The following is a 21,005-nucleotide window of genomic DNA, read 5'->3' on the forward strand; positions in this document are numbered from 1 at the left end:
TATCCCGTTATGGAAACTACACACCTCAACGTATGCATAACAATGTTTAGGAAGTTTGTTATAAGTGCTAACCCCTTCACGCTCCATGACGGATATATCCGCCACAGAGCTATGGAGGGTGTATGAAGACAGCTCACGGGCTGAGCCCTCTTCATACAGAGATGGGCTTTGATGCATATTGGGACAAAGACCCATCCACCTGTTGTTTTCCGCCGTCAAAGTCGCCAACGGCACTTAAAATGTGCTTGCACATGGGCGCCGCCATCTTACCCTCGATCGTCGCTCCCCCGAACGTCACAGTCATATTCAGTAAACGCCCACCTTGCAAACAGAGGGCTCAGCTAGCAGCCGGCATGTGACGTAGTAGTACGTCATATAGCGGTAAGGGGTTAAAGGTTACAAAAATGGTGCAATAAACAGACATACATAAAAGCTAAACAGTAAAATAAAAAGGGATAAAATAAAAAAAAAAACAGACCTCTTATGAATCTAGATTGGAATAGAGGAGAGCTGATGAAAATCCTAGACAGCTCTACAAAACTGGTTGCATCTCCTTGAAACTGACAATGAATTGATGCTGACATGCTGTTTATGAATAAACACCTAATCCACCCCCTTTGTCATGTGACAAAATGCTACTGGCCCTTCAATCAGTACGTTGATTTCCTATACGCGAAGCAGACACAGGACAGAAGATGGCCGCTGGTCACATGTCCACATCACATGGCCTGCACCTGCCTGGGCAGGTCATGTGATCATCCTATTTGGCTGTAGTGGTTGGTTGCAGTGCATGCAGTATGGTCAGTGAGACACATCTCAGGGAGGTAATGTTGAGTAATGGCAGCTACACATCATTACTATGGTAACAGAGCGGGACAGTCTGTTACATCATCACTTGGAGCAGAGCAAAAGAGGGAGGAGGAGTTACTGAGAACTAAAAGATCATGGGACTTGTAGTTTCCAGTGGCGGCCATCTTGTTAATAACTCCACCTACTTTAGAAAGCCCATAACATTTTGTGAATCATAAAATCAAATTATTTAAGCTCCATTTTGTGACTAATGACATTGGATTTTGTTCTATTCAATTATTTATATTATTATGGGTTTTTGTATCAACCGTTCATGTTCACGAAATACCCCCTTTAATTATCCTTATGTGTCACACATAATGCCCAAAAAAAGGTAATACCCAATTAAAAGATGTTATGGCCCTTAGACCAATAAGTATGAAAATTTGCTAAGAATGCCCACGGCCATTAAAGCCTTTCAAGGCCTGATCAGAAAGGGGTTAACATTCCGTTAACAAAGCTCAAATGTTAACGCACTTGTTGTAAAAAGGCAAACGTTAAAAACAATGTAATTAGACAAATCTTCTCTCCTCAGCTGTAAAATTGCGTTACAAACGCAATGTTGATGTCAACTGAGAGAGCAGCCTCCTACACAATTCCATAATGGCGGCAGGTAACATTTAGAAGCCATATGTACAGTGCGTGAGGTCATTACAGCCGTGTCTGCAGCGCCTGGGACTGAGGAGACTGGTAACTGTTTAATCCTGTGCTAATAATTCTCCATTACTTATTATCTCTTGGCCATGTCTGAGGTACCTGGGAGCAGAGACTGGAAGAAACATGGTAATTATGGACATTCTTGTGGTAATTATTCCTGTGTTTATAAAAAACTGTTTATTAACCCCTTATCACCAACGTTTGCCTGTATAATGTGCAGGGGGAGCCATATTCATCAATTCTGGCGCCCGTTCTTCATGTATCCGGTGCCCCCAGCACTGCTGCACCAACTTTTTTTTGCTGCACCTTTAGCATGGGGCATGCGACACACTTCTGTCAGACTTTGCATGGTAAATCTGGTGCACGGTATGACTGAGCACTGGAACGCCCCAATTCAGTGACAAAGTTTGTGTCACATGAAGGATAGTGTAACCGTGACAGAAAAGGGTTGCGTGCAACACATATGTGGTGCAGGCACTTCTCACAGTCAAGTCCGACCAAAAACTGGCACACAGCTTTTAGTAAATCTGGGCCATTGTACTTAAAAGGGGTTTTCCCACCAAGCAAGTTAGGCCCTATCCACAGTTAGACCTCCTAGGGCATGAACGCACCAGCTTCCGGAGATTTAAAGGGCCAGAGCGCCGATAATTGGCTCTGGCCGGCTGACAATTCCATTAAATTCCCAGCCCCTTCCTGTGTTCTCTGCCGGATCTTCATGCTTTGTGCCTAAGAAAAAGCTTTGTTCCATGCCCAGTGCTGTTGTAATTTCCCATTGTGACCCCGGTTCCGTTCCTGACTATGCACCTCTGCTGCCTGCCTTGGACTATTGCTACGTCCCCTACTCTAATACAGTGCTGCCCGTCCTGACCGCCTGTCTGTCCCTGACTATGATTCTGCTCAATGTCTCTGTACTTCGCCATAGGGGGTTCATACGTAAATCCTCTTCTTCGGCAGGTGCAGGCTTCTTCTTTGTGACCAAAAAGGATGGGTCCATGTATAGACTCTGTCCATGTATACACTCTGTCCATGTATAGACTATCGCGGTCTTAACAAGGTTAATGTTAAGAAGGGCTATCCATTGTTGTTGATCCCTGAAATGTGCGACCGCCTACGTGGAGCCAAGGTCTTCTCCAAACTAGACATTTGTGTGGCCTATTACCTCTTCTGTATCCGCGAAGTGGAAGACCGCTGTATCCTCGAAGGTGATGAGTGAAAGACTACCTTTAATACTCGTGATGGACACTTTGAGTACCTGGTACCCGTTTGGACTCTGTAATGCACAGGCCACCTTTCAGAAATTTGTCAACGACATATTCAGAGATATTCTATATACCTGTGTCGTGGTCTATCTTGACAATATTCAAGTGTTCTCTATGGAGCTTGAGTCCTAATGGTCCCACGTACGCCAAGTCGTTTCAGAGCCAATCGCCTCTACACCAAACTTGAGAAGTGCCAGTTCTCTCAGAAAAGTCTTCGCTTCCTCAGCTATTTTATCTCTGACAGGGGCCTACAGATGGATCCTGCTAAGTTATCTTCAGTTCTTCAATAGCCACGCCCTGTAGGACTCTGTACAATACAGAGATTTCCGGGCTTTACAAATTACTTCTGGCAGTTTATGCCGCATTTCTCCTTTCTTGTGCCTCCCATTGTGGCGCTCACCAAGAAGGGCACAAATCCTCGACTGGCCTCCGGCGGCTGAGGAATTCTTCTGTAAATTAAAGTCTGCCTTTGCCTCAGCAACTGTTATCACATGGCCTGATATAGAGAAGCCTTTCCACCTGGAATTTGATGCCTCCTCAGTAGGAACTGGGGCGGTGCTCCTCCAGAAAGGGCCCTGAGGCCGAATTTTCACTTGCACGTTTTTCTCTAAGACTTTCTCCTTCGCAGAGGGGAATTACTCCATAGGAGACAGAGAACTACTGGCCATTCAACTTGCTCTGGAAGAATGGCGATATCTTCTGGAGGGAGCTCACCATCCAGTCTGCATGTATACAGATCATAAGAAATGTCTTTATCCCCAGACTGCTTAGTGCTTAGTACTGTTAGTGATCGCTCTTCTTTTCTCGTTTTAACCTTTTGATTTTTGATTCACTTCCTTCCTGATGACCGAGAAGAATGTCAAGGCTGATGCCCTCTCTCATGCCTCTGATATCATTGGGGAATAACCGGCTCCTTGGCATAATATTCGCCCCGAGCAACTAGTTATTGCTGCTCCAGTGTATCTTTGGCAGCTTTCTCCTGGCACGGCCTATGTCCAACCTGTAATTCGTAGAGCAAATTGATTTGCTCTCGTGTGGCTGGTCACCCAGGGGTGCACCACTCTGTAGCCCTCATTTCCCTTCTCTATTGGTGGCCTGATCTGGTCAAAGATGTACAGAATTTTGTGGGCTCCTGCACTTCCTGTGCTCATAATAAGCCACCTCGCCTCAAACCAGCTGGTCTACTACTGCTGTTACTGATACTGCCACCCATGGTCTCATGTGACCGTGAACTTCATCATGGATTCTCCATCTTCCTCTGGGAATACCATCATCTGGGTCGTAACTAACCGGTTCTCCAAGATGTCCCATTTTGTGCCTCTGCCAGGTCTGCGGTCAGCCCCTCACCTTGCCAGCCTGTTTTTCACCCACATCCGGCTACATGGACTTTATGAGCACATTGTCTCTGACCAGAGGGTAAAGCTTTCTTCCCACTTCTGGCATTTTCTATGCAGTCAACTTCAAGGAAAGTCGGATCTCTCCTCTGCGCACCACCCTCAGTCCAATGGACAAGTAGAAAGAGTTAACCAAACTCTGGGATGTTACTTCCGTCATTTTCTTTCTGCCCGTCAAGACAACTGGTCCACCACGGGCAGAGTTCTTCTATAATTCCTTGGATTCCAAATCTTCTGGATCCGCCCCTTTCTTCATTGTCTATGGACAGCATCCTTGTCCACCTCTCCCTCTGCCTGTGATGTCCGATGTTCCTCCATGCAGGAATTGGTCAGAGATCTTAAGTCCATCTGGGAGCAGACTCATCTCTCCCTACTTCATTAGTCTGCCTGAACCAAGGCTGAGAAAAAGGACAGGCTCCCTCTGATCTTCTCTCCGGGGGATAAAGTATAGCTGTCATCCAGGTATATTCGGCTGAAGATTCCCAGCTTCAAGCTCGGTCCTCGCTTCCTGGGTCCATTCAAAGTATTGAAATGCATTAATCCTGTGCCTTACTAGCTTAGTCTTCCGCCCACCATGAGCATCCCAAATTCCCAAATGTCTCTAGACCCGTCATCCTGAATCACTTCTCCTGGCAAGTAGCTCCTCCTGCTTCCAAAGCTGATGCTACTGACACCTTTGAGGTAAAAGAAGTCCTTGATATGAAGATGGTTAGAGGGAAGCAATTCTATCTTGTTGACTGGAAGGGGTTCGGGCCAGAGGAGAGATCCTGGGAGCCAGAGGATAACATCTTGGACCATGGCCTTCTGCAGAAATTCATCCAGTCCAAGAAGAGGAGGAGGCCAACTAGGGGGTTACAGGTGCTCCTGCGACCCACGACCTGGCTCGCAGGTGCACCCGTGCTCTTCTCTGTGCCCCCAGCTACGGTTCTCGCCTTTCCACAAGCCAATAATTGGCACTGGCCGGCTGCCAATTCCATTAAATTCCCAGCCCTTTCCTGTGTTCCCTGCCGGATCTTTGTGCCTCGTGCCATAGAGAAAGCTTTGTCTCATGCCCAGTGCTGTTATTGTGATTTCCGGTTGTTAGCCCACTTCCGTTCCTGACTACGCTCCCCTGCAGCATGTCTTCTCCTACTACATTCCCGACTCTGATCCCGTGCTGCCCGTCCTGACCTACTGCCTGTCCCCGACAACGATTCTGCTCCAAGTCTCTGTACTTCGCCTTAACAGCCACCACGGACAAAGTCGCACCTATGGAACGACCTGGTGGTACCACGCCGCAGCAGGTCCAACCCACTTTGCGGCAGGCTCTGGCTCTGAGTGTATTACTCCTGTACTGTGACATCACTGTGTGTATTTTGCCTGTACTGTGACATCACTGTGTGTATTATCCCTGTACTGTAACATCACTGTGTGTATTATCCCTGTACTGTGACATCACTGTGTGTATTATCCCCTGTACTGTGACATCACTGTGTGTATTTTCCCTGTACTGTGACATCACTGTGTGGGCAATGACCAACAAGGGCTGTGTATTAATCCTGGTTAAGTCCCTATAGTTGGCATCTGCTCTGACCCAGTAAGTATCTGTATCTCTGTGTGACACATGACTACTTTTAATAATTCCCCAATTTGTATTTTTTCCAATGTTTGTGTACCCGCAGTGTGATATAAAGGTGGAGCTGAGGGTTACATAAACTGCACGGCTCCCCAGCTGCCAGACTCCTGCAGACACAGCCATGGATCTGGACTTGTCTTTAGCTTCTTATTTTGTGCTGTTTTTGGTATTTGTTTTTATTGTGAATAGCTTAATGAATGAAAATCAGATAAAAAATTATCCTCCGGGGCCCAGATCTTGGCCGCTGATTGGGAATTTGCATATTATAGATTTCTGGAACCCTCATCTGACTTATCTGCAGGTAAGGAAACCTCATACCTGATATATCCACAACATTGGGCCAGATACATCATTGTGTCTGCGCCAGTTTTTTTGTCTAAGTTTGCACTTAAAAAAAAGGTCTTTGGAGTTTTCGAAATCTGAGCATCTAAAGGGACGTGGTAGTGCTGAGTCGGAGTTTGCGAGGCTGCGACGCTGTGTCGTACACCGTATAGTGAAGTTGCACCAAAACGAAAAAGGTGCAACTGTGTCCACATTTTCCATAGCCGAGCAGATTGCTCCTGTATGGAATTATCTGTCCTGATCTGCACATTAATGAGGGAAACTGCGCCAAGGCGGATAGCGCCACTTTTGATAAATATGGGCCAATGTATACAGTTTATTACCGTCCGTTGTAGTAGTTTGACATTCTGTTGTTTTTTTCATCCAAATTATTTAAAGATGTAATTTTTAAAATCAAATTTAGATATAAATTCTGAACTGCTTTGAGCAGCTAATACATAATTCCCTATCTGCAGGCAGCATGTTATAGAACAGGAGGAGCTGAGCAGATTGTACATAGTGTCCTATCTGCAGGCAGCATGTTATAGAGCAGGAGGAGCTGAGCAGATTGTACACAGCGTCCCAACTGCAGGCAGCATGTTATTGAACAGGAGGAGCTGAGCAGATTGTACATAGTGTCCTATCTGCAGGCAGCATGTTATAGAGCAGGAGGAGCTCAGCATATGGTACATAGTGTCCTATCTGCAGGCAGCATGTTATAGAGCAGGATGAACTGGGCAGGTTGTACATAGAGCCCTATCTGCAGGTAGCATGTTATAGAGCAGGATGAACTGGGCAGGTTGTACATAGAGCCCTATCTGCAGGCGGCATGTTATAGAGCAGGATGAACTGGGCAGGTAGTACATAGAGCCCTATCTGCAGGCAGCATGTTATAGAGCAGGATGAACTGGCAGGTTGTACATAGAGCCCTATCTGCAGGCAGCATGCCCACTTCTAAAATAAGATGCAAGAATAGCAGTATTTTTTCTGGATGACAGGTTGTTTTTAACCTTTTATCTGTAACATTTTTTGGCATTGCAAATGCTTTATGGACACCACCCTTTTCCCTGTTTGCAATTAATTGATTTGCAATTGGATTCTTTACATACAACCTAGCGTTTTTTCAGGAAAATAATTCTCACATATCCAATGTCTGACTGGAGGACCTGGGGCACACCATATAAAAAAATTTGGAAAGCCCAACCTTCAAATAACTAGAGAGAATGCAAGACTACTCCTAATTTAACACAGTTAACAAAAACTTGAATTGAAACACACAGTTTTTCCGTTACACATTGCAACAGATTTAAATAAAAAGCACCAAAACCAAGCTACAGATATACATTAATTCTATAAATACAGCATCGGAACCAAGCTCAAGACATACATACATTTTACAAATACAACAGCAGAACCAAGCACAAGATTTACATATATTTTGCAAATACGGCATCGGAACCGAGTTCCGGATATACATAAATTTTACAAATACAGCACCGGAACCAACATCCAGATATACATAAATTTTACAAATACAGCACCGGAACCAACATCCAGATATACATAAATTTTACAAATACAGCACCGGAACCAACATCCAGATATACATAAATTTTACAAATACAGCACCGGAACCAAGTTCCAGATATACATAAATTTTACAAATACAGCACCGGAACCAAGCTCCAGATATACATAAATTTTACAAATACAGCACCGGAACCAAGCTTAGTACAAAAATTAAACAAAAAACAAGTTCCATGTGTATATATATATAGATCTTACACCAGAATCAACCTCTTTTAATAAATTAAGTTCACAGCTCCATAAACAAATCCAGCACAAGAAACATGCTTACTACTACTTAAAAATATCACCACTCCCAATCTCAATACATGAAAGCAGCACGAGAAGAAGGCTTCATACATGGAGAATACCACATAAATACACTACCAGAGGCAAACTCAAAACAACACGGCGGCAGCATTGCACTGCACGACCTAGACAGGGCACATGGGTTGGTACACCCACCAACCTCTTAAAAAGGGGGTGTCCCTAAGAATGAAATTTTAAGGAGCTAAAAAAAATACATATTTATAATCAACACTTGATCAACACCGGGGCTCGGCAGAGTATGATCCCCCTACACAGCAGATGCTGTTCCAATCAGATGCAAGTACAGAACATTGTTACTGACCGGTCAGTTCTTGGAAATACTTGTATTCTCCAGGAAGTAACAATTCTATATCACCTTTTTCTAAAAATTCTGGATTGTGCTTCTGTAACGAGTGTTACCATTTCTCTAGTCCCAGGTTTGTGCTCAACACTCTGGGGCAGATTTACTTACCCGGTCCATTCGCGATCCAGCGGCGCGTTCTCTGCGGTGGATTCAGGTCCGGCTGGGATTCACTAAGGTAGTTCCTCCGATGTCCACCAGGTGGCGCTGCCGCGCTGAAGTCCGCTGAGGCCCGCCGGAATGCACTGAAGTTCACCGGCCTATTCCTGGTGAAGGTAAGCGCGAGTACCGCAACCCTTTTTTTTAAAATGCAGCGGTTTTTCCGAATCCATCTGGTTCGGCCACGCCCCCGATTACTGTCGCGTACATGCCAGCGCCGATGCACCACAATCCGATTGCGTGCGCCAAAATCCCGGGGCAATACAGGGAAAATCGGCACAAATCGGAAATATTCAGGTAACACGTTGGGAAACCGCGAATCGGGCCCTTGGTAAATGACCCCCTCTATGTCCAAGCATCACTATGGACACGTCCTATTAATAGGTCCAATGAGTGCTATAAGGGAGACGTCGTAGGATAAGTCTATGAAGTCATCTTTTTCTTGATGTATTTTTTAATCTTGACTTTAAGCTTTCAAAGAAATATGGGCCGGTGTTCAGCGTCCGGATGGGAATGAAAAAAATGGTGGTCATAGCCGGATACGAGGCAGTGAAAGAAGCTCTGGTCAACAACGCCGAGGAGTTTGGAGAAAGAGGATTACTGAAAATATTCAAGAAAATGGACAATGAAATGGGTGAGTCCCGAAAATCTCACTATTAGTGTGGAGTATGAAGAATATACATGGAGCTCAGCTCTTAGACTTCAAACCCCAATATAGTCCTAAAGTAAACACTATAGCAAACCTGTGGTTCCAATGAGATGTTTACATCCAATTCCATGCTAGAAACTTAACCAATAATATTGACCCAATTTATATTAACTGTCTACTATGTCTTGGGCTGGTAAGGGCTCTATATAGAGGGGTCAAAGGCTGGCATGTGCCATTAACTACCTTGATTGGCGCTGCAATGGGACAAGGTAGATAACCTAGAGGGAGATGGGTGCTCAAGACTACAAGGCCTGTCATTCTGCCAAAGGGAATCTGATACAGTGCAATCAGATCCCCTAGGGTTCATATGCACCAAAGGGCCTAAAATGATAGTAAAATTGTTGAAAAGTTCAAATCACCCTCTTTCTCCAGAGCACATATAAAAAGAACAAATAAGATCATTACCATGTTGGGCATCCCCACAAGCCAAAATGTCCTATCTATCAAAATATAAAAATGATTATGCCATGCCTTCAACACAAAGGGGCAGATTTACTTACCCGGTCCATTCGCGATCCAGCGGTGCGTTCTCTGCGGTGGATTCGGGACCGACCGTGGATTCACTAAGGCAGTGCCTCCGATGTCCACTAGGTGGCGCTGCTGTGCTGAAGTCCGCCGAAATGCACTCAAGTTCACCGGCCTATTCCTAGTGAAGGTAAGTGCAAGTTTCGCGGCACTTTTTTTTTTTGTAAATGCGGCGGTTTTTCTGAATCCGTCGGGTTTTCGTTCGGCCACGCCCCCCCATTTCTTTCGCATGCATGCCCTTGGCGATGCGCCAATATCTGATCGCGTGCGCCAAAATCCCAGGGCAATACAGGGAAAATCGACGCAAATTGGAAATTTTCGGTAACACGTCGGGAAAAACGCGAATCGGGCCCTTAGTAAATGACCCCAATTATGTCAGAATTGTCACTTCTGCATTTTTTAACCCATACATATTCAAATAAAAAGTGATCAAAAGGTTGTATAGGTCCCAAAATAATTTTGATGAAAACATCAACTAATTATAAAAAAAATTACACCATACCCACATCCATACAATGAAGTATGAAAAAGTTATGTGAGTGAGAAAATGGCACCTGAGGGAACTTTGTATTGGATAGGCCATATACAGTAAATATATTCAGGATAAGAGAATAACACATTCTCTAATTCACTGTTGTTAACAAAAATACAGCATTTCACAGATATAATTCCAAGCTGTCTCTATCAGTCCTGGTGTACATAATTTCAGTTTCCCATGGACACGACCCTGTAACTTCTGACTTTAGGGTTGGCTGCCATCTTGCCTGAGGCTTCACGGAGCTTGTCTCTCTCTGCTCCTTGCATTCTATCCCCGCCCCCTTCAGTACAGGACAGAGCTCACTCACTAATACACAGACACTGACTTCCTGCTGGCAGCATCATAAGAAAAACTACAAGCTACAGGCAGATATGTTCTTTATCTGGTGAGGCACAGCTGATTTGGTGTGTTGTGAAATAGCAGAGATGTAGGAGAGCTATGTCATTGCGTGTAATATGCATCTCATGGATCTCATCATCTCATCTCTGATCTGTATTATCTCTCTTTCTACGAGTCAGATAAAGTAAATGAACATGTAGATAAACCCTGTACCCTGATAATCTAAGCACACTGTCAGTATCGGGTAGCACAGAGGAATCATAAAGTGTCTGCTCAGTGCCCCCTCTCACACTCTGGAATCTTACACTGAACCTCATTGAGTGATAGGATCTAAAACAGCAGTACAACTCAGTCAAATTTTGAAGTAAAGGTTTGAAAATTATCTTTATTGTGTTAACATCACTAGGGGATTAAAATTTGAGAATGTTCTTTCATGGTAAAACATCTTTTAAGAAAATATACCATCAAGTCGAGCATGAAAAATCTGGCTTCAAAGGCTGTTACGTGGGCAGGGGTCCTGAGTCTGCATCGATGTCTTTTGACGTTGCCTCAGTTTTTTTCTGCTCCCATCGCTAGAGCAGGACCGGGTCTTCGCATCTTCCTTCTCCAATCCTCAGAGCACCATCCTGAAGCAGTACAAAGCAGAGAGGAGGAGAGCTCTACAGGCAGGGGGTCATTTTCGCCTGTCACTGGGGAATCTAAAGTGTGAAAACCAGAAGGTAAAAAAATATGTAAAAATATAAAATAAAGAAAACTGTGGAAATGTTCACCAGGGGTTTTTTATGACCTCATGGGGGAAATATAAAGTTAAAATGTACATGCACAAGTTACATTTAAATAATTATTGAAAAAATAACATTAATATTCCCCAATTAAATTTAAAAAAAACTCCCCCACTCCCACAAAAATATAATATATTTGTCTCCAATTTTTGTAACTTTAACCCCCTCGAAAAAAAAAAATTAAATGAAAAAAGGTCCCCTAACTTTTTTATTTTGAACTTTCCCTATGGGTCAAGAAAAAAAATGCAGCTAAACTTTTTTTTTTTTTGCACAAAAAAGTAATGACCCTTAAACCAATAAGTATGAAAATTTATTAGAAATGCTCCGGTCAGTAAAGCCTTTAAAGGCCTGGTCAGAAAGGGGTTAATAAAGCTTATAGCTATTATGATATTACTGAGATGGAAGGAGAGGGACCCCTCCTGTCTGTGCCGTTATGGAGGTTATGGAAAATCCTAAAGGCTGCTAGGATTCAATAGAAAAGTTCTCAGAAATTACAAAACACAACGAAAAGTTAAAGGAGTCAACCATTTTTATGGTAATGTCCTTTAAAGGAAACGTACCATCAGGGATCTACTTATTAAGGTGGATCGCATGGTAGATTCTTCATTTTGTGCTCTGCCCTAAACTGTTTTTCTTTACTCATTGGCTGTTGCCAAAGCTGATACACACAATGGGGCAGATTTACTTACCCGGTCCGTTCGCGATCCAGCGGCGCGTTCTCTGCGGTGGATTCGGGTCCGGCCGGGATTCACTAAGGTAGTTCCTCCGCCGTCCACCAGGTGGCGCTGCTGCGCTGAAGTTCCCCGGAGGCGCACTGGAATGCCCTGAAATTCACCGGCCAATACCTGGTGAAGGTAAGTGTCATTTTCGCGACACATTTTTTTTCTTAAATGCGGCGTTGTTTCCGAATCCGTCGGGTTTTCGTTCGGCCACGCCCCCCCCATTTCCGTCGCGTGCATGCCAGCGCCGATGCGCCACAATCCTATCGCGTGCGCCAAAATACCGGGGCAATTCTGGTACAATCGGCGCAAATCGGAAATATTCGGGCAACACGTTGGGAAAACGCGAATCGGGCCCTTAGTAAATTATCGGAAGAGGCTACTAGGGCGTGGAGTAGCTTGTACGGGCTGTGGGCTCAAAGGCTACTCCATGCCCCAGCAGCCTTTGCTCTCCCACATCTTGGCACGTCCTCAGCCCACACCCAATCTTAGGGTACATTCACATGACAGTGTGCCCGGCGGGCGCTGGAGAGGAGGAGGAGGAGGTAACCCCTCCATAGAAAACAGCGGTGCATGGCCGCACACATAATAAAAGATAGAGCATGCTCTATCTTTCCACGGTGTACGGCACGGATCAGTGCCACACATGTGGCTGCCATTGCCATATACATCCTCACAGACAAGTGTGTGAATGCACCCTTACTTGTGCACAAGCGTATGTGTCTCCCATGCGCAGTAGCTCCTGCTTCAAGTGTATGCAGAGCCACATATGCGCAGACCTCTGAAGAAGCCTCCAGCACACCCAGGACACACCGGTAGGTGGGACAGCAGAAGCTTCTGGGGCGTGGAGTAGCTTTCATTCTCAAGTCCCAGCAGCCTCTGAAGATAATTTGCATATTTGCTAGATAAAGTTTTATCAGCTTTGTTTAAACTTTTTTATTAAGTCAAATAAGACAAATAATACAAATAATAAAACAGTCGAGGATTAAAGAAAAACAATTTAGGACTTAGGACAAAAGGAGTAACTTACCTTTGGATCTACATTAATAGGTAGATTCCTGATGGTCGGTGTCCTTTAAAGGAAACCTACCACTTGAAGTGGCAGGTATAAGGGGGAACTACCGAGCACCAGCTGAGGGTGAGCTGGTGCCGGAGCTTAGTTTTGTTAGTGTTTTAAACCGCAGCATCACAGTTTAAAACACTTTTTAAACTTTATGGCCGAAGCTGCTTCGGCGCAGGGAGGTCCGCGCTCAGCGCACCATGCGTGCGACCGTGCCCGCGGCTCTCATTCACTTCCTATGTAGCCGCATGCACAGTCACCGCGCATGGTGCGCCGAGCGCGTACCTCCCTGCGTCGAAGCAGCTTCTGCCATAAAGTTTAAAAAGTGTTTTAAACTGTGATGCTGCGGTTTAAAACACTAACAAAACTAAGCTCCGGCACCAGCTCACCCTCAGCTGGTGCTCGGTAGTTCCCCCTTATACCTGCCACTTCAAGTGGTAGGTTTCCTTTAATTCTCAAAATAAGAATATTTCTCTTATGTATACCAAAAAATGAATTTCCAAAATGTTTATTTTTTTAGGACTTGTTTCCTCAAGAGGGGAAAACTGGAAGATAATGAGAAGATTTACAATGACCACACTCCGGGATTTCGGCATGGGGAAGAGCACCATAGAAGAGAGAATTATAGAAGAATGCGTCAATTTAACTAAATATTTTGCATCCTTTAAAGGTACGGCATGGAGTACTGACCTTACAACTATCTTCCTAGATGCTGAAAACCCTGACAACCAAGTACAGCACTTAAAGAGATTGGGAAGTAGTAAAAAAAATTTGGTTGTGTGAACCAGGAGGTGAAACCTACTGTTATTCTGAGCTTAGGAATAGGACCAATGTCATGGCAGGGTTAATCAACACATAACACCATAACCCCCCCGTTGGTCAATGGAGCCGATATCCGGACATTATAACATTATAACATTATTAACTTTTAATATCACTTTATTATAATTAATTTAAAAAGTATTGTTGTGATTTGTGCTCAACATAAAATGATGATTCAAATTCCAGTTTGCCTCAGTATTGTATCACAGATCTCCTTATTGTAGGATAAATATCCCTATACGTGTAGAGTGAAAGCTGTAGAGTTACTTCCCACTAGGAGCCTTTATTAGGACAGGACAGGAAGGGCTATCACCAGAACTTTTTTTTTTCAATGGCTCCTTCTACCACCAAATTAGAGGGATGGCTATAAAGACCACATGTGCGCCCTCATTTGCCAACCCTTTTCTTGGATGGTGGGTAGGCACTTCCATTGTCTTCCATTGTCTTCTCTGAGGATCTATCAGAGGTATATTGATGATGCTCTGATTTTCTGGGAGGTGGATGAAAAATTTTGTTGAAAATGTTTGTAAATGTTCGAACAACAATATTGGGATGAAATTTACCCATGAGATACAGAGAAAAACCATTAATTTCTTGGACCTAACCTCACATTCAAACGGAGGTGTATCGTAAGCCTATCTCAACAAGCAGTTTACATAGCACCCACTGGCACTTGCAACCACTTAAATGTGGAATCCCAGTTGGACAGTATATTCGAGCCCATTGGAATTGCTCAAATGAACCCATGATGTTTATACGGAGAGCATCCGGAAGACCTTAGATCAATATTGGCCAATTCTCCCAGAAGATACAGATCTAAGAGAAAGGTTGACAAATAAGCCCTCTACTGCTAACCAGACAGGAAAACATTTGACTACTTGGTCCATAGTCATTTTACTGTCTTAGTCACTCATAATACAAATTGGCTAAAATCTACCATTATAGGTTTATATCAATGCAGGACATGGACTTTTTGTAAGTTTTTGCCCCGGAAAAACCCTACACTAATCCACACAATGGTAACATATTCGTTATCGATAAATTCTCAATTGTAAGAAGGTAGGTTATGTGGCTCAGCGTACCTGCCCTAAAATCTATGTAGGGAAGACTAACCAACAGTTGTGCCACAGGATTTCTGGACACATCAGCTCAGTAACTACCAATAAAGACACAACAATTTCTTGCCATATCAAATTACACCATAATAGTGTCCTTAACCGGTCCCGTTTTTTCATTTCCATTAATCACTCCCCACCTTCAAAAATCTATAACTTTTTTTATTTTTACACGTAAAGAGTTGTGTGACGGCTTGTTTTCTGCGTAAGAAATTGCAATTCATAGTGATGGCATTGAATATTCCCTGCCGTGTAGTGGGAAGTGGGAAAAAAATTCCAAATGCAGTGAAAATGGTGAAAAAACGAATTTGCGTCGTATTCTTGTGGGCTTGGATTTTACAGTTTTCACTTCATGCCCCAAATGATGCATCTACTTTATTCTTTGGGTCAATACGATCACAGGGATACCAAATTTGTATAGTTTTTATAATGTTTTCATACATTTACAAAAATTAAAACCTCCTTTACAATTTATTTATTTTGACGTCTTCTTGCGCCAATAACTTTTTCATATTTTGTTGTATGGAGCTGTAGGTGGTGTCATTTTTTGCGACTTTTGATGTTGTTTTCAATTATATTATTTTTAGGACTGTACGACCTTTTGATCACTTTTTATAGAATTAAAAATTTTTTTTACATGGCAAAAAAGTGCCACTTTTGACTTTGGACGCGATTTTCCTTTACGGGGTTAAACGCAGTGAAAAAAACATTATTATATTTTGATTGATCTGGCATTTTCGGATGGGGCAATACCTAATGTGATTAAGATTTTTACTGTTTATTTATATTTATATCAGTTCTAGGGAAAGAGGGGTGATTTGAATTCTTAGGTTTTTTTATTATAATTTCTTTTTTAACTTTTTTTTTATTTTTATTTTTACTATTTTTCAGACTCCCTAGGGTACTTTAACCCTACTTTGTCTGATCGATCCTACCATATACTTCCATACTGCATACTGATTTTACTCCTCCTTCATTACAATGTGCTGATAGCACATTGTAATGAGGGGGTTTAAACAAAGTAGCCTCGGGTCTTCGGAAGACCAACATTCCCGATACACATCTAATAAAGTACAAAAAAACCCACAAAATCACAAAAAATACCCATGCAAACAAGTAAAAAATAGTAATTATTCATAAAATCCCTTCACAAAAAGTGATTAAAAAAAGTTATGTGCACCAAAATGGCACCACGGAAAAGAACATCGCAACACATAATCTCATAGAAAATAAGTCCTCATAAATATGTCCACATAAATTACCAAAATAAAAAACTAAAGATTGTAAAGCTTTTAAAGAATGACAATGCAAATCTGCTTCCCCTCCATGCCCTGGCCTGTGCCCATACAGCGGTTTGCCACCACATATGGGGAATTGTTATACTCAGGAGTGGTTGAGTATCAAACTTTGTGGAGCGTTTTTGGTATTTTATCCACTGTAAATTTTTTGAAAAATACTTTCGTTTAGCCAAAAAAAATTACAATTTCAAAATTGCACACGATTTTGTTTTAACCCCTATAAAACAATTAAAGGGTTAACAAACTACATAACAAATGTTTACATACATTGAGGGGTGTAGTTTATACAATGGGCTAAATTACAGGCTTCATACTATTATTTAGGCCTTTCAAAGATACTTGAAAACTGAGCAGGACCCTCAAAAGCAGGATTTTGTGTTTTTATGAAAACGTGAAAAATTGTAACTAAATTTCTAAGTCTCTTAACATCCTACAAGAATGAGAGGATGCATTTAAACCATGGCAACATAAAGCAGACATTCGGTCAATGTTATGACTCTGTGCTGAAAAATGAGAAAATTTGAAATTTTGAAAATTGAGAATTTTTCTAAATTTTCACTAAATATCAGTTTTTTCATAATTAAACGCAAAACCCCAATTTTTCAATTAACTTGAAGTACAATGGGGGGATTTATAAAAGAATTTTAGACCTTTTTTGGGGACTTTCCCGAATTGTCCGATTAAGGGGCATGGCCCTTGGGAGATGGGCGTGGTCTCATGGGAAAGGGGTGTGGCTTGCAGGAAATCGTCCATGCACCCAAAATTCTGGCGCATAATTTAGACCAACTAAAAGTAGGTCTGAAGTAGGAACCAATAGACTTATCCTGCACCACTATTCATCATCACAGTGATAAATCTGGTGCAGCAAAAGACGAGTGTTTTCCAGCTACAAACTGGCGGAACCTGAGACACATTGTTAAATCTCCCCTAATGTGTCACAAGAAAACAATTTCAAAAACACCTGGATATGTTAAAGCGTTCCAAAGTTATAACCACTTATAGTGACACATGTCGGATTTGAGAAAATGGGTCGTGTCAGGAAGGTGAAAAGTGGCTTCGGTGGCGAGGGGTTAAATGTGGAAAAAGGGGGAAAAGAAAACTGAAGTACAAGACAAGATACTGTAAATTCTGTAATTTTTATTCTTATAATAAAAGCTCAGGAAAAAACCTGAAAAACTCCAGTCTAAGATCCCGCTGTGTGTAGAACAATATGCTGGAGATATGGAAAAAAATGGGACCTATAGTAGTCCTAATCTATTTCAGATGAAACATTTTGCATTTTGCCCCAGGAGTTTCGTGTCATGTGTGGTACCACCTGTTTATAACCTGTATTTTACTCATTTTTGTTCCTTCTCTCCTTAGGGAAGCCATTCGATACCACCATGATCATGAACGCTTCGGTGGCAAATATAATTGTGCCAATTCTAATCGGGAAGCGAATGGACTACGATGACCCTCAATTTAAGAGACTGCTAAGCCTGACGAATGAGAATGTTAGACTTATGGGCTGTCCAATGGTTTTGGTAATGTCATTAGCAAAAGCAATGAGGATAATTAACCCTAATTAACATTATTAACCATGTCGTGAGGATGAAGGTTCACAGACCTGTCATCTAAGATAAGAGTCAGTATCACAATGAATGACGTCCATCTATGTCCCAGGAGAATCAGCATTACACAAATCTAGATTTTTAAAAGTCATATGCAAATGAACTAAAGAGTCACAAGGGCGGAGTAGTGTGATGCTTGGATGTCCTCTGGCAGGGAACCTCAGCACAACCCTGTTCTATATATAAAAAACGAAAGGGAAAAGAAAGGGAATATATCCGCTCACTCACATTGGTGTTTGCAGCATGTAGGGAATCACAGTTTCTCGTACAGCTACCGGTGCAGGGAATTAGGCAGTCCTGTTGGCTGACCGAAGTATGTTGATAGATGAGGAAGTATTCCAGCACTCGCAATGTCTTCTAAAATCACAACATTTTATTTTTTCATATTAAAAACGTACAGCCATAACTTGTGTGACCACCAGTACACGATCTACGCGTTTCGGACTGAATAATTTAGTCCGAAATGCGTAGATCGTGTACTGGTGGTCACACAAGTTATGGCTGTACGTTTTTAATATGAAAAAATAAAATGTTGTGATTTTAAAACAACCCTGAGAACAATGGGGGTCATTTACTAAGGGCCCGATTCGCGGCTTCCCGATGTGTTACCCGAATATTTCCGATTTGCGCCGATTTTCACCGGAATTGCCCCGGGTTTTTGGCGGACGCGATCGGATTGTGGCGCATCGGCGCTGGCATGCACACGACGGAAATCGGGGGGCGTGGCCGAACGAAAACCCGACGGATTCGGAAAAACCGCCGCATTTAAAACAAAAAATTGGTTGTGCGGGCCATACTCACATGCACCAGGAAGAGATCAGTGAACTCCGACGCAACTTGGCGGACCTCGGCGCAGCAGCGACACCTGGTGGACATCGGGTGCAGGACCTTCATGAATCGCCGGAAGACCCGAATGCTTGTCGGAGAAGCCGCCGTTGGAACGCGAATGGATCAGGTAAGTAAATGTGCCCCAATGTTGTGATTCTATCAACAACCCTGTTCTGCCATATGGGGATTTGGGCATTGGGCATTGGGCCACGCACAACAAGAGCCAAAAAAAATAATAAAGATAATGGAGCAGATTTATCAAGCTGTCTGAAAGTCAGAATATTTCTAGTTGCCCATGGCAACCAATCACAGCTCCCCTTTAAAATATTCATGAGCACTGGTAAAATGAAAGCTGAGCTGTGATTGGTTGCCATGGACAACTAGAAATATTCTGACTTTCAGACAGCTTGATAAATCTGCCCCAATAAATGTTACTTATCACAATCTCCTTTGATTACTTTTCCAGCTTTATGACCTATTCCCGTTCCTGGAGTTGTTTCCGGGTAGTCACAAAACAATCATAAAAAATGTTACAGAATTCTACGACTTTATTAAGAGAACCTTTGTGGAACATCTGAAGAACTTGGATGCAAATGATCAAAGAAGTTTAATTGACGTCTTTCTTGTCAGACAAAAAGAGGTAGAGTAAGTCTTCACGTACATTAGATGGCTTTAATGTGATGTTTTCAGAAAGTTTCTAAACTACAACTGTGGCAGCAGAAAGTTGCATTTTTATTCTTTTTTTACTCAGCACTTTTACCTCTTTAGGTTCTGCACCTTGTTTTCACATTAATAATTAAGCAATTTTTTTTTTCTTGTGAATTCCTTCAACAAGCTCTAACTTTAATATTTTTTCTCACTAAACCTGTATAGGGTCTATTTTTAATTTTTTTTATTTTTTTTTGGGGGGGGGGGTGAAATGTAGTTTTTATAACACAATCTGACATTTTTTTTCAAAAAAAAAATTTCTGACTATTTTCTGACTATATGTTAGAAAGAGATGGCACAGTAGATAAAAGAATATATATACCGTATATACTCGTGTATAAGCCGAGTTTTTCAGCACAAAAAATGTGCTGAAAAACGTCCCCTCGGCTTATACACGAGTCACAAAATAAGTAAAAAATACTTTAAAAATAATAAACTCATATACTCACCCTCCGGTGGCCCCGATGCGCAGCGCTGCTGGGCGCTGACATTGATCTCTCCCGGGCTGCTGACGTCATACTAGGCGCCGCCCGGGAGAGAGCAATGGCGGCGCCCAGCGTGATGTACAGAAGACGGCGCGAAAGCCAGAAGACAAGCCGCGGGGACATCGGGGGAGCAGCGCTGCAGATCGGGGCCACCGGAGGGTGAGTATATAAGTTTATTATTTTTTTTAATGCTGGGCAGTGCTGTATACTACAGGGGGCAAGCTGGGCTGGCTGTATACTACTGGGGGCAAGCTGGGCAGTGCTGTATACTACTGGGGGCAGGCTGGGCAGTGCTGTATGCTACTGGGGGCAGGCTGGGCAGTGCTGTATACTACTGGGGGCAGGCTGGGCAATGCTGTATACTACTGGGGGCAGGCTGGGCTGGCTGTATACTACTGGGGGCAGGCTGGGCAATGCTGTATACTACTGGGGGCAGGCTGGGCAGTGCTGTATACTACTGGGGGCAGGCTGGGCAGTGCTGTATACTACTGGGGGCAGGCTGGGCTGTGCTGTATACTACTGGGGGCAAGCTGGGCAGGGCTGTATACTACTGGGGGCAGGCTGGGCTGTATACTACTGGGGGCAGGCTGGGCAGTGCTGTATAGTACTGGGGGCAGGCTGGGCAGTGCTGTATACTACAGGGGGCAGGCTGGGCAGTGCTGTATACTACAGGGGGCAGGCTGGGCAGTGCTGTATACTACTGGGGGCAGGTTGGGCAGTGCTGTATACTACTGGGGGCAGGCTGGGCAGTGCTGTATACTACTGGGGACAGGCTGGACAGTGCTGTATACTACTGGGGGCAGGCTGGGGTGGCTGTATACTACTGGGGACAGGCTGGGATGGCTGTATACTACCTGGGGCAGGCTGGGTGGCTGTATACTACTGGGGGCAGGCTGTATACTATAGGGGGCTGTCTGACTATATACTGGGTTGGGTCTGTGACCAATCCATTTCCCACCCTCGGCTTATACTCGAGT

The 21,005-nt window shown here is 43.3% G+C and overlaps 1 protein-coding gene across 1 annotated transcript in view; it reads left to right on the forward strand.

The window, feature by feature from the left end:
- The first annotated feature begins 5,873 nt into the window (after positions 1-5,873).
- LOC140122676 (cytochrome P450 2K1-like) overlaps positions 5,874-21,005 on the forward strand; it is a 28,851-nt gene continuing 13,719 nt past the window's right edge. The window contains exons 1-5 of the mRNA XM_072143784.1: positions 5,874-6,075; positions 8,962-9,124; positions 13,683-13,832; positions 17,760-17,920; positions 19,302-19,475. Of these exons, the coding sequence (XP_071999885.1) occupies positions 5,896-6,075; positions 8,962-9,124; positions 13,683-13,832; positions 17,760-17,920; positions 19,302-19,475 (828 nt within the window). The 5' untranslated portion in view covers positions 5,874-5,895. The remainder of the gene's footprint in view (positions 6,076-8,961; positions 9,125-13,682; positions 13,833-17,759; positions 17,921-19,301; positions 19,476-21,005) is intronic.

The sequence above is a fragment of the Engystomops pustulosus genome, chromosome 3 (assembly GCF_040894005.1).
Source record: "Engystomops pustulosus chromosome 3, aEngPut4.maternal, whole genome shotgun sequence".
Classification (NCBI taxonomy): Eukaryota; Metazoa; Chordata; class Amphibia; order Anura; family Leptodactylidae; genus Engystomops; species Engystomops pustulosus.